Raw genomic sequence first — 15,000 nt, forward strand, 5'->3', positions numbered from 1 at the left:
GGCATGTTTCTGTAAAAAACCTGTAATGCAGTCAGACAGCTGAAAGTCTGAAAGACTTAGAAGCTGATTGTTGCTTTTAAACAAGTGATGCATATAGATATTTACAAATAACTCACATAAATTACACTTTAACAACTAATTCTTGACAGTCACTGCAATAAAATAATTATAAAGCACTGTCTGAGTTACAGGCCTGTGTACGTATAGACTAGTAATGGAGTAGCGATTAGCGGAAGATGATGCTGTAGTTTCATTTATCCATTGTCTCACCCAATATCTGCTTTCAGTTTAAAATTTGAAATACTGTTAAATGAGATAATTCTAAATACCTCATCACACATAATTTTTTTTGGAAAAGTGTTGAAGACAAAGAAAGCATCTGGCAATATATTTTCAAGATTTGTTCCATGAGTTCCACCACTATATTTGTACTTTTATCTAATCAATATGACAAAATTAATTTGATAGTTAACTGCAGAGTTACTCAATGAATCAAGAACAATGTTACAGATATAATCTCATGCAAGTACCGGTATTACATGTGGTTCCATTTATTTGGTACTCCAAATTCGGTGGCTGGTGTCTTTTGTTTCTCAGGATTAGGGATGTATTAGATTTGTGCTCTCTTCCTAATTTGTTAGAATATTGTCGAATGATCTTAATTTTGGAAGGGATGATACTAATCATTATTTTCTTTAATTACTTTTAAGGCTGATGAGTCAATCAATGGAGAGGTTCTAAAAACAACATTTGCAAGGATTGTTGCTAACTGGCACACTAATTGAACTAGAGACATTTACCTTGTGGCAGAATTAAAGCAAGGTTTTGTTAAAACTTTCATTCGCTGTAATTGTTTTGCTGGGAGCATACTTAATTATCAGCTTAATCTCAGGGTTTTTCTTCTTCTTTTTGGAAACAAAAAGTTTTTACTTTTTTCTTAATGTAAATTATCAGCATAAGTTCTGTGTTTTTTTTTTCTTTTTGAAAACAATTCTGTTGGAGAAAAAAAGAACACATTGGTAAAGGTCAACGATGGCAGTTATCCTAAGGCATGTTCCATTTTTTTACGTTTGACTTCTTTCTGTAAGAAGTGACTTGTATTACATGTACATAAAACCCATTTTGTTATACTGAGTCACATTTATCCAAGTATGTTGTATGCTTTAGTTTTTGTAATTGAAGTTTTTTTGCAGCCATTCATTGTTGCAATCTGTAATCAAAACACAAACCACTCAATTTATCTTTGTTTAAGGCAAGAACACATTCAGCTGATTGCCATTTTATTATTGCCCGAATAATTAGAATAAAGATAGCTTTGATTTTTGTGATGTATTTGTATGTGTATACAGATTGTATTTATCATGCATATCGATGTGCATTCTTTGCAATCTTATGATTAAAATTACCAGTATTAGATGCTTCATTGTAAACCTGGTCTTTTCTTTGCATAATATTTAAAAAAAAAATGAACTTTTCATGGTTTTATGAGAAATCTGACTATAAATGAAGGTACAGTAGATCTAGTGAGGGTGAATGTGTTCTGTAGAAAGAGTAAATATTACTCTGACAAGGGGAGTAAAGTTTAAGAGGGTAAATTTTACTCTTGAAAAGGAGTGGTTTTGTACCTTTTTGTCTCACCCCAGTTTTGGAGTTAATTTAACTCTGTCAAGGGTAAATTGAACTCCATTTAAAGAGTTCAATTCACTCCAATAGAAGGATAAAATTTACTCTTGTATTGTAGTGAATTTTACACCACAGGAGGGGTAAACAATACTGTCCAGAGTAGATTTTTACCCCAAGAAAAGAGTAAAAGATGTAGGAGTACATTTTACTCCAAAAACGGAGTAAGCAATACCGGAGTGAATTTTACTCCAAAAATGGAGTGGTTTTGTACCTTTTTTTTAACTCCCTTTTTGGAGTTAACTCTACTCCTTGAAATAACACTGTGAGACACACACTTCAGGGGCCAGTTAATGCCGAAGCCATTTGTGGGTTGTGGATTGTTTTTTCCCAACCACGTTGCCTCCGTTTTTGATCTGTTTAGTTCCAATCCCGAACAACTTTTAAAAGCCTCTAATTTCTCAAAAAGTTTTACAACTGAATCTATGTCTTGCACGAAACAGGGGGTGTCGTCTGCATATTGTGAAATCTTATACTCCTTCCCCTTTAGTTAATATTTATACCCATTATCGCGGACTGGTCATTTCTTATTGAATTTGCTAAAATTTCAACAGCAATAGCGGTTAAGTTTGTTTTGGAGAAATTCTTAAATGAAAATGCCACCAGAAAAAATACCTTAACGATCTATTTTAGCTGTAGGAAAGGTGCTAACAATATTGTTGCTGTCAAGAAACTTTTAGTGTAATTTCTGGTGTGAAATTTGCAGGAAACCCAGTAACTACTTTTGACCTCTTCATGTGTTCGATCGTACGGTAAAAACATTTGGGCTAAACTGTCATGTACGGTAGCTGTTGTGTATCATTTTTGCATGGAAAACCACTTGTCAAAAATACTTTTTTCAAATCTTTTCCCAAAAAACACTGAAATGGTGAATCTCAAAAAACCGGACTTAGATTTAATCCGAAGTATCCTCCTCGAGTGTGGATACTTTGGATTCATGATCCGTTTTTGGATTTTGCCCGAAAAACGCAAAATCCATTTTTGGATTCAAGAATCCGTTTTTGGATTTTCCCAAAAAACTCACCCTATATGTCAAATTTAGAGGCACGCTGTTCCATCCGAAATCTAATGGCACTGCTTCAGCGACATTTTTTCAATGGGAATAATATTAAAACACCATTCTTTTTAGATTCGGTCCCACCAGTTGCCGCGAAACGTGCTTTCTTCGGCTTTCTTCTCATAAATAATTGATTAAAAATAGAGTAAATGTTGTGTCTTTTAAAACGACAGGAAAACACCTTGGCAGTTGTTCCTGTCTGTGCGGCTTGAAAAATCTGAAGATTTTTGTATCGAACTTCTCTCTACCAGGTCTCTCTGTTGGTGATTATAACAAAGTAAGCTGTTTGTTTTTCCTTTTATTTACGATATAGACCGAATGCATAAATGGCGGCCAAAAACATATTCTTTTGTTTATGTGCTAATTGGGAGGCGCGGTGGCCTCATGGTTAGTGCGCTCGACTCCAGAGAGTGGTCCGGGTTCGGGGCCTGGGGCCTGTTTCTCGAAAGACCCGGTAACTTACCGTGCCCGGTAAGTCACCCGGTAATTACCCGATAAGTTTTCGGGTGTTTCTCGAATCTCCCGTTAATTTCGATCCCGTTATTTTTCCCGATAACTTGCCCGGTAACTTACGGGAGCTTTGGAGCTCCCGTTACTCTCCCGTTAAAGTTTACGGGTAACATCATTTTTCTGCAACAAAACAAAATGGCTGCCGAAGACGGACTTTTGTTACGCAGTTTGTCGGCCAAGAACATACGAATGGAGGCCTGTACTGAATCATATGACCGATACAGAAGTCGTTGAGAGGCATAGGTTGTCAACAGGAAGATTAAATTGGCTGATTGAACGGTGTATTGTAAAGAAGATCTAGAGAGACAGCAATTCGCGGAGACTCAGGCTAACCAATACAGGCTAATAGTCAAGACGTACCCACCTACTTTCGGTGCCGTAAAACTACAGATGTTAATATATTAAACTTCGATATAATCGGCAATAAAGCAAGCCTTGTGTTGGCCTGTGTCTACTTTTTTTCACATCTAAATTCGCAGCACCCAGAGTCTTAATAGGGAACAACTAGCTGCAGCATTTCCAGCAAAAAACAAATGACATGTTGTTAGAAAAAAAAAACATACAAATAAATAAATAAATGGATGCAAACTACTGGCAGGGAAAATTTGGAAAGGATAAGCGATTGACCATCACGTGATATTGAGCAAAAAACAAAACACACCCAGGTAAATGCTGCATGTTTGTCTGAAACAGCAAAGAGGAAATTGTCTCCTTGTGTAAGAATAAAACATGCTTGTGTTCGAGAAAAAAAGGAATTATTATTTGGCCATGGACTCAAACTCGACAAAACCTATCAATTAATGCTCATCAAACAATGAACTTCTTTGCGTACGTTGTTTCCACGGCGGTCCGCTTTGTCTCTGTTTTGTTTTGGTGGTGTTCAAGTGTGACAATAAATTCATGTTTATAAATCTTTCAGGCAATTGTGACCGTACTTTACCCTATAGCTGGCTTTCCCACAGTGATTGGAGCAATTGATAGCTCTCTCATTCCTATCTGGCACCCAGACAGTGATGAACATCTCTCTGTTTGCCACAAGGGTTTTCATGCTATTAATTTGATGAGAGTGTGCAATGCTCACCTGCCATCTACAAATTTTGTTTGCATATGGCATGGCTCTGTACATGATTCAACTATTGGAGGGTGGAGGAGGCGGGAATGGGTGACTCCTGGGAGACTGTGGGTATGCAATCAATCCTTACAGGTACCAGAAGGCCCATACAAAAATGAAGAACACCACTGAGAGGGCCTTTGGCCTAAGGAAGACAAGATTTCCCTCCTTGATTACTCTGGTGGGCAGTGCAAAGCAGCAAATTTCTGCCTCGCCTCCATTACTCAATAGCTTCTACATAACTTAGGCCCAACTTAACTCAAATATTTTCTTTTGTTTAAGATGAATCTCAACACCAGAGAGATATTTGCAAAGCTAATAAGAGGCATGAGTTAATTTAAACTATAACGGAACAAACTGTTTTGAACTTTTTTGCAATGCAGAGCAGTTTGGTAGGGATCACCTCGGTTAAAGACTTGATTATTGCTTCTTGCTAGCTAGGCCTTGAAAGTGACAAAACATGGAGAGAGTTTTGTTAAATTTACTGTGCATTGAAACCAATTTTCAAGGAGAACATGGAAAAATGTATTTGCCATAGATGGAAAGATTCAACTTTGCAGTGAAAAACACTTGGAGTGAGGTGCACTCTAACAGTAACATTAATTTTATTGGGTCACTTTGTCCAAAAGCCCCTCAACAGTCATCAGGTGAGTTCATTTTAAATGACACCGCAAAAAAGGGAAACAGTAAGGGGGCTTTCATTTATTAGGCACATCAGGGGGGGGGGGAATGTTATTTTGGAAAAGTATTCAGGGGGTTATAATTGTCATATATTGAGCAGCCTTTTGAGGGGGGTTGATTGAAATGTTGGCTTTTCCACTTCATTTCGCTGACTTCAAAGCTGAATGTACCTATTAGAAAAGATTTATAATATTACACCCATTTTCCTGGCCATTGGAAAACTGTTCCTGGGAACAGGGAAATGCCTTTATTGGGAAATACCTGTAATGATTAACTCCCAATGGTCTGGACATGGAAATGCACTGCCCTTCCTATGAAGTTTTAAAAGTGAGGGATGCCATATATTTTACTTTTTGTGATGGTATGCAAGCTGAACAGGGGCGTAGCGACCATACACGCACATACCCACATGCGTACCTCCAAAAATCCAAAAAATAAACATTTTATTTTATTTATTTATTTGATATTTCCATTGTAAAGGGAGAGGTCTCTCCCTTTTCCTGTAGTCACATTTACCCTGGATAATGCACTCGTCTACTAAACACTTATATCAGTAGTTCCAAAGGTTGACAAATAAACAACAAAGTTACTGCGAGTGAATAGTTAGCATTTTTTTCATGCTTTGATTTATGAAACTTACCCCTGGAAAACATGGGAAATGGCATTTCTGAGGCCCTAATAATAAAAATTTTCTGGGGTGCATGCCTCCAGATCCTCCCTAGAGGCTCATGCAGAAAGCCCTTGTTTCACTGCACCCTCCTGTGGGTACCTATTAAAACGGAAAAACCCTGCTACGCCTCCTGCTGAATTGTTGCTTCTAAGGATATAGATGAGTAGAGTTGAAAATGTTGAATATAAGCGTTAATGCTAATAACACATGAATGCATTGGATGAACTGTCTGAGCTGTTCTGCTTTCATGTATAAGTTTGGTGGCTCCCGTATGTATGAGGGAGAGAAAGAGGGGGGTTGAGATATAATGCTGGATAAAGATTGGGGTTATGTGATTGTTGCCATTACTATAGAGGGGGGTTGGAAAATGTTTGAAGGACTTTCCAAGTAATTTTGCCAACCACCCCCCCCTTCCTATGAGCTAATAAATGAAACCCCCCTGATACATACAAGCAAAATAGTTTTGCATCTATGTTAAAAGTAACAACAAAAAAAACAAACAAAAGCCAAAACTTGACAATAAAATTGCCCAAGACATGGAGCATTCATAAAAATAAAACTACTAATAAAATTAATCATTCAATTGCTTCATTTCCATTGGTCGAGTGTTATATAAATATAATGTAACACAAAGTGATTCTAAAATAGGGTACCTGGCCACTATTGTATTCTTGCAGTAGTGCCCTTTGAAGTACTAGGCATATAATAACAGACGCTATTCCTACACAAATTAAGTAGACGGGTATTCTAGAATCTAGCCAGTCTTGTTTATGATCAACCGGACATCTGTCTCAAAGACATGAAAATGAGTACAACAAAATCAATCTTTTCTTAAGACTGCAAATTTACCACCAGATCACCTGGACTCATCATGGCTTAACAAAACCCTGTTCATCAAATGTGATTTTAGGATGACTGAGTATTATCAGAAACCCATAAGGGTTGAGACGTGTAACGGCCCCTTGTGTGCTGGTAGCTTGTAAGATGCTATCACAGTTTGAAATACTGACGACACATTTAATTCAGCATTAAAGTCATTATTGCCGCATGAAAACAATCAGGTTTAAGGGGGATGGCTCTTAACTACCAAACTGTTGCTATGGACCCCTTCAAATAATCATTTCTTGAGTCTCTTTAACTCTGCAGTTACCACTTTTTGCCAAGTGTGTTCTATTTAACATTTCTTCTACTGATTCAACTGACAACCATATTTGGTAAATCACATGGCCAAAACAGAAAATGCCTAAAACTCAGCGAGTTAACTATGTTTTTCACAAATTTTTAATGCAACAGTACAAGAACAATCTAACACAAAATCAGTGTAGCATGGATTTACGGCCCTCCTCTGATGCACTTTTCAAAATATCAGTTCCATTTTTTGCCCAAATAGAAATTCCAAGCTACAGTTTACAAATATTGATGGGACGGTACCCATCCGATGAAAAAACCGCCTCGTCTTTTTGTTCTTTTCGAGACCGAGGACTGGGACTAGTTGCGCAAACACCTTTATTGAAGTGATGTCAGATTTCCATCGAAAGAATTACTTCAAAGAACCATCCATGCAACCTTTTTGTAGGGCTCTTTGACTAAACAGGTTCCTTAGCAACCATTGTCTTTCTGTAGTTAAGTGCCACCCCCTTAATAAAGGTGCCAAAAATTTAACAAAATAATTATCTTACTTCCAGCTAGGGGTTCACCAAGTATCTTTGACTCGAAGGAGTCACAATAAATCAAGGATAGAATTATCCCATAAACTAATAAGTGATTACGTACTAATTGATCCCTTTTAGCAATGTCTTTTAAAATCTACTATACCCTTATGATAAATAACAATATAATTAAGAATATTATTTTGGTTTCATTAAATAAACGTGACTTTTTTTCAAATAGTGTATCTTGAGAGTGTTCGCATATATATGCCAATGAAAATCGAAATAAATGCAGTGAACCTGAGGTAAGACGGAATTCCACCCGACGTACCTGTCGAGATAAAATTGAAAACAGATGTTCTTGAAGAGAATTCAAAACATCTGATAATGCTAAACGATGACTCAAAGACATACCTCCTTCCACTGATTAGCTGTACGCTGCAATCTACTACTTGTATTGAATCGAAGCCTTCGAGATCGAGAATTTCGCCTAACCGGTACCTCGTTGTAACATTTTCTGAGCTTTTATTACTCCAAAAGAGCGTTGCTTCCCAGCAAACTAAAAGTGTTGCTTACAAAAAGCGTGAATAAAAAAAAATCCTGCCATCTAAACACCCTTTGCAAGATTTCTCCAGCCAATGAGGTTTAAAAAGTCGCCTTCACTGCTAGAAGGTGTAAAAGGAACGATTGAAGGTCAGTGTTTCGAACGCCACCTTTGTTTACATCACAGCGCTCGGTTGGGAAACTGGATGCCACAGGCTCTACGGATCAAGTGCCAAGTCATTCTCCTTCATGGAGTCATTGTCATTGGAGTCATTGTCCTTCATGGACAAAAGTGTTGGGAAGGTAATTTCATTTTACAGATACCCCCCTCCCCCTTTTCAATGTTGGATTTTCCAGGGGAAAAAAAGGGTGACTTTTGTTACCTGAAGAACTCCAACATTGAATATGGGGGAGGGGGGCCACAAGAGCATGGTATTTCTCAAATACTTCAGCCAATAGTTAGAAAAATCGAATTAAGTGCGGAGTGAGCTGATGCGCGCAACCTTCCCAACAACATTTGACCACGATTGTAGTTGCGCATACACCTTTATTGAAGTGATGTCAGATTTCCATCGAAAGAATTACTTCAAAGAACCATCCATGCAACCTTTTTGTAGGGCTCTTTGACTAAACAGGTTCCTTAGCAACCATTGTCCTTCTGTAGTTAAGTGCCACCCCCTTAATAAAGGTGCCAAAAATTTAACAAAATAATTATCTTACTTCCAGCTAGGGGTTCACCAAGTATCTTTGACTCGAAGGAGTCACAATAAATCAAGGATAGAATTATCCCCTAAACTAATAAGTGATTACGTACTAATTGATCCCTTTTAGCAATGTCTTTTAAAATCTACTATACCCTTATGATAAATAACAATATAATTAAGAATATTATTTTGGTTTCATTAAATAAACGTGATTTTTTTTCAAATAGTGTATCTTGAGAGTGTTCGCATATATATGCCAATGAAAATCGAAATAAATGCAGTGAACCTGAGGTAAGACGGAATTCCACCCGACGTACCTGTCGAGATAAAATTGAAAACAGATGTTCTTGAAGAGAATTCAAAACATCTGATAATGCTAAACGATGACTCAAAGACATACCTCCTTCCACTGGTTAGCTGTACGCTGCAATCTACTACTTGTATTGAATCGAAGCCTTCGAGATCGAGAATTTCGCTTAACCGGTACCTCGTTGTAACATTTTCTGAGCTTTTATTACTCCAAAAGAGCGTTGCTTCCCAGCAAACTAAAAGTGTTGCTTACAAAAAACCTGAATAAAAAAAAATCCTGCCATCTAAACACCTTTTGCAAAATTTCTCCCGCCAATGAGGTTTAAAAAGTCGCCTTCACTGCTAGAAGGTGTAAAAAGGAACGATTGAAGGTCAGTGTTTCGAACGCCACCTTTGTTTACATCGCAGCGCTCGGTTGGGAAACTGGATGCCACAAGCTCTACGGATCAAGTGCCAAGTCATTCTCCTTCTTTTCATGACGAGCGTGAAGTGCACGCAAGAGCCTGGTAACTCCCGGTTATTTATTTTATCGGCCCCGATAAGTACCGGGAAAGGTACGGGTGCTTCGAAAAACACTCTTTCGGTCCCGATAAAGTTTCCCGGTAACAGTCCCGGTAAGTAAACGGGCCCGGTATTTACCGGGACTTTCGAGAAACAGGCCCTCCGGAGCGAGTGGTCCGGGTTCGGGTCCTGGCCGGGAACATTGTGTTGTGTTCTTGGGCAAGACACTTTACTCCCACGGTGCCTCTCTCCACCCAGGTATATAAATGGGTACCGGCGAATTTAATGCTGGGGGTAACCCTGCGATGGACTGGCATCCCATCCAGGGGGGAGTAGAAATAATCCTAGTCGCTTCATGCTAAAGAAACCGGAGATAAGCGCCGGCCTGATGGGCCCTCTAGGCTCGTAAGCAGACTTTACCTTATGTGCTAATTAGACTCACTAGCCTCGTTGGCATGTACAAAATACAAAAGAAATGTTGCTTGAGAGCGAGGCTAGTGAGTCTAATTAGCACATAAACAAAAGAATATTTTTTTGGCCGCCATTTATGCATTCGGTCTTATTCAGTGGTCACGAGTGCACTCACTGAGACGTTAACCGTTAATTGCTCGGTGCCCATATTGAAACTCTCAGACCGATTTATTCCGTGATAACCTGACAAACTTTGAGTATAAGCCGGTTCGTTCAACAAACTTCTGTTGTGGTGAAACATTGAAAAGTTAATTAATAAGCGCGTCTTCGGGCTACAAAAATTAGGGACTTTAAGATCTACGACGCGGTCGTCAACGAGAACACCACGAAACAACTACAATATCATTGGTTAAAAGAGGAAAAATAATCGTGCTGCACGTGCGGCACGCATTTTAGCAGATATTCGTGCGGTGCTCTGCACAACAACGACGTGAAATCACCAAATTTGAGGTTTTGACGACAACGCGAGCGTTCAAATGTGAATCTTTCATTCTGTATTTTTGCTCTGAAATCGCTCGTACCAATCTATTTTCGCCCACATTGTGCGACATGAAAGAGATGAAATTATAACAAATAACTGTGCAAAGATATTTTTTGAGGTGGCGTTTTCGTTGACTTGGCCGTCGCAGATCTGAAAGTCCCTAAGGCACTCCATGAGATATCTCGGCCCCTTGTTGTAGTCAAAACTGGCCCAGTAATGAAAGAAATGTAGACACAACAGCAGCTGCACCTCATGCCATTCACGTAAAACGTAGAATAACGTTGTCACGAAATTTCGTGCTGGCAGCCACGTATTAAAAATGACTAAATTTTACAAAGCTGACGATTCGAGGGTTACCCTCTTGTAATATCTGCTCCAGACGAAGGAATAAACAACACTTGAAAAGTCCGCATTTTACTTTGTACAATACGGGTTATACTTCCAAATTCTCGTGTTTCAAACAGCCATCGGCGAAGCACCAGATGTTCTTTAAAAACTAACGCCTTTAGAATTTATATGAAGAACGTGGGAACCCTACTATAAATTTTCATTTTTCTCTTCTTCAAACACACCATTATCAATCCAAATTAGTTGTTACATATTTTACTTGACGACTCACAATAATCGCGAAATGACTTCCATAACGCTAAGTTTCATATTCAAATGCCGTTCTCTGCTCAAACGCCGGACTTTGACCTAAGCTTTATGAATCTAAATCAAAATTTACTAGCGCCCTGTAATAAAAATACTCTACAAATGTGAGACTTTTAAAATTGTTCTTTGCCGACACAGGAATGAATTTTGTCGTGATATCTCTACTCATTTACTTGGTGTTGAGGTCAGAATTTGCGAGTTCTTGCACAGCAACTTACTCCGTGCAGGGACAAGTTCTTCGAAACCACATCATCAAGACAGAGACCGCAGACGAAGTAGAAGATTGTATCTGGCGTTGCATGGCATATCCCGGATGTAAAAGCAGCAACTTTTATCACGTGGACAAAAGCTGTGAACTGAATGACAAGACGCATGCGTCTCACCCAGAAGACATGAGACGTGAGCTTTATACAAACTACATGATAAACACTCTCCGATCTATACCTTGCAAAACTCAGCTCGATTGTGGTATGGATATGATATGCACACCGTTCCTGATTTGCGAAGGTATGTCATGCCCAAAAATAAAGTAATGTGGACTTTAAGATAAATAGGACGGCAATGTCGATAAAATGTCACCTTCAAATATAACTTTGCACTATGGTACGTCTTTCGTGAATCACGTGGTATAATGTGGGCGAATTATCCTAAAAGTAAATTGATTTCAGATTAATAATAAAGTGTGGAAGGTTCATTTGTTATGCTCAAGTTGTCGTCGAAGCCTCATTTCATGTCGTTGTTATGTAAAGTACCACAAAAATATGAAATAAAATGGGTGCCTCACGTGCAGCACAATTAATTTTCCTCGCTTATTTTGAGGCTCGTTCACCGCCTAATATGTTCAACGACCGACTTGATGGACATTAACCGACAGACCGCGTAGTGAGCTGAGGTGGATTAACAATTTGAGAGGCTAATCCATGTGTACGTGATGACGTAATTGTTAGGTTCGCAAGTGCGTTCGGGGAATTTAATATCTGTGTGGAGTGTTCAGAATCTGATGTAATCTTCGGGAAGGTTAAGGCTATCGGAGTTGTAATCTTAAGAGAATCGATTCTATGAAGCCTGAGTAAAATACACTGATTCCAGTGAATATTCGTACACCAACTGAACTGAAACAACCATACGGGAAGCCTGGAAGACCATTGTCGTAAGAAAGTTGTCGCTTTATTATTCTTTGTATTTTACCAAGAAGTCTAGAGAACAGGAGAGACATGTTAACTTTTAAATACAAAACAACGATTTTCAATGTTTCGGAGCAACATGTTTCGGCAGAAACTCCAGCCTTCCTCAGTGCAAGTGTTACATGAGAGGCAAATCTGAATATAAATATCTGACAAATGTTAATGAGTACAAATACAACATAAAAATGTATAAATCGTGCAAATTACAGAGGTAGGCTTGAATAAACAGGTTGAAGTTGTTGATTAAGGAAAGGGTTTTCTCACAGGATGTGAGTTCGAGTTCCAGCTAGCGATTGCTTTCACGTAATTGATCATGCTGACACACACGGCTTTCCAGCTCAAGGTTCAACCGTGAAGACCTTAAAATTTGTTATCACTCTAACCACAGAATGCCGCAGTCATCCGCTTGGAATGGAAAGTAGGGCAATACCGGACTCAGCGGTGACGGCTTCTTCAACATGGGGAGCCGCACATGAACCCTGGCAAGCCAGGCTTAACAATGCGGCAAAAAGTCAAAGTACTGGCTCTTGGTCAGCAGGAACATTTGCCGTTGGACAGTGGTTGCAAATTGACCTTGGCAAGGAGACAGTAGTGACAAAAATAGCAACACAGGGGAGGCCTAGTTATGCTCATCTTCAGTGGGTATCTTCATACAAAATTCTGTTGAGCTTGGACGGAACAAACTGGAATGCGTATCGAAGCGATGGTTCTGAAAAGGTAAATGTCGTTTGAAAAAGACTGTCCTCAAGATCATTAGTAGAGAAATAAATAACTTATTCAGGAAAACATTGCTAGAGGAAAGTTTAAAATACAGTACTGAGATAAAAAAAGAGACCACTACGATGGCGGTTTCGCTGGTTTTAGGTCGTAACGGGGTCAAACGAAAAACTAGGAACTGCACATGAGTAGCTCACACTTACAACATTTCTAACATCTCGCGCGCACTTATAGCTATGTAGTGAAGGAGCGGAAAGGGGGTGGAGGGGGGGGCGGGGGGGAACTGGTAAGGATATAGTCATATCACCTTTGGCAGAACAATGATTCCCACCTTCGTATTTTCCGGCTTGGCCAAATTTCCGTTTCGCCGTATGGTTTTCGCATTGCCTATGCATGGGCGGCAATTTCTTAACCGCATGAGAAAAAGATGTCCAAAGTTTTCAAATTTCAATCCATTGTTTATCGTTGACAATTTAACTGTGGATGACAAAAAATACTCTCACTTTGTTTACAAGGTGAAGTGATCACGAGACTTTTATACTATTCCTTAATTTTTTTTTTTCGGGAATTGGAAAGAATGAGTGAATGACAAAGCAAGCTCGCCGATAAAACTTGTTGTTTGATCTTTACAGCTCGACCACGCATATGTAGTGGTTCGCTGTGACGTCAGAATCTACCAAAAGACAGACATATTTAAGCAATAGAGGACGTTTTTCGTGTTTCCATAGCCTCATCTAAACACGAGGGGAAGTTGGGAGAATTCGAGACAGTTATGCTTACCCAAGACGCAGTCGAGGGTCCAAGACGCAGTCGAGGGTTTGCATAACCGTCGAGAATTCTCCCAACTGCCCCGAGTGTTTAGATGAGGCTATGGAAACCAGAAAAAAAGTCCTGTATTGCTTTTATATATGATTTCTCAAAGATAAGTCGACAAATGAAGGAAAATGCTGGGGTTTTTTCTCCTAGATTGAAACAGATTTTCTTGATACACGCTCATATTTCCTATCAGCCGATCAAAACGGGCGTCTGACAACCAATGAGAGTGCGCGTACTATCCTAATTATTTTATAAAATAAAGTAGCAGGGCACTACTGGGACATAATTGACATAGCTAAATATTATTTTTCAGGTTTTTACGGGAAATTCAGACATTGGAACAATTGTCTCGCACAAGTTGGTGCCAAGAATTACGAGCAGATATGTTCGCTTTTATGCAATGTCGTGGCATATCAGCATATCCATGAGAGTTGAGCTGTATGGCTGTGTTATTAACGGACCATAACTTTTCATTAAATTGCAACCTTACTCTAGTGAACGAAAATCTGGTAAATAAACTACCACTCTGAGTCATTGTATGGAGGTTAAGCCGTGTTCTTTGTCTGTCGTAAGAATTTAGTCAAGTTTTATAGTAGTAAATCGTACGTTATATTATAGAATTAAATTCTACGTTAAAAGGGGAAGCAGCGCTGGCGCAGTGGTGAGAGCATTTGCCTTTCACCGAATTCGACGTCATATGTGGATTGAGTTTGATGGTTCTTGTTCCGAGAGGTTTTTCTCCGGGTCTGACTCCGGTTTTCCCCTCTCTTTGAAAACCAACCTTTGATTTGATTTGTTTTGATTTCAGTTTATTTGTAGTCTCCCAAATTAGTAGAGCACTCGGATAAATAACCTTGAGACTTAAATAAAGTGATTATATTTATTATCATTCTTTCATAACATATCTCAAATGGCTGAGATGGAACTTGTGTATGATTATTAACCCCAATGGATGAAATGAAGAGATTATAGTTTTCCGATGGTGACCCGAGGATACTCGGAGCACTCGCATTTTTCCGAGTATCCCCAAGTCACCATCGGAAAAAAAACAGTATCATCTCTTCACTATATTTAAAGTGCCCCTTTGATCAAAAAAATAACTGTTATTTTTCTTTGGATTTCGAAACTATGTTAACTAAACACTAAGCGAACAAAGTTTTTAGCTTTCATTTCAAGAAGACTCCTGTTTATTTTAACTGGAATTTTCCAATTTAATGGTCCGCCATTACGAACTTTAAGATCTTGACAGAGCTGGATCGAGG

At 38.8% G+C, this 15,000-nt stretch overlaps 2 protein-coding genes across 2 annotated transcripts in view; both read left to right on the plus strand.

Annotated features, from left to right (window-relative positions):
* LOC137980401 (uncharacterized) overlaps positions 1-1,430 on the plus strand; it is a 12,553-nt gene extending 11,123 nt beyond the window's left edge. Inside the window, exon 4 of the mRNA XM_068827843.1 lies at positions 711-1,430. Within this exon, the coding sequence (XP_068683944.1) occupies positions 711-785 (75 nt within the window). The 3' untranslated portion in view covers positions 786-1,430. The remainder of the gene's footprint in view (positions 1-710) is intronic.
* A 1,479-nt stretch (positions 1,431-2,909) lies between these two features.
* Positions 2,910-14,251, plus strand: LOC137980391 (lactadherin-like). The gene is made up of 4 exons (XM_068827832.1): positions 2,910-3,014; positions 11,160-11,528; positions 12,594-12,922; positions 14,052-14,251. Exons 2-4 carry the CDS (start codon positions 11,162-11,164, stop codon positions 14,202-14,204), a joined length of 849 nt encoding a protein of 282 aa, XP_068683933.1. The 5' UTR covers positions 2,910-3,014; positions 11,160-11,161; the 3' UTR covers positions 14,205-14,251.
* Positions 14,252-15,000: the final 749 nt, after the last annotated feature.

The sequence above is a fragment of the Montipora foliosa genome, chromosome 12 (assembly GCF_036669935.1).
Source record: "Montipora foliosa isolate CH-2021 chromosome 12, ASM3666993v2, whole genome shotgun sequence".
Lineage (NCBI taxonomy): Eukaryota > Metazoa > Cnidaria > Anthozoa > Scleractinia > Acroporidae > Montipora > Montipora foliosa.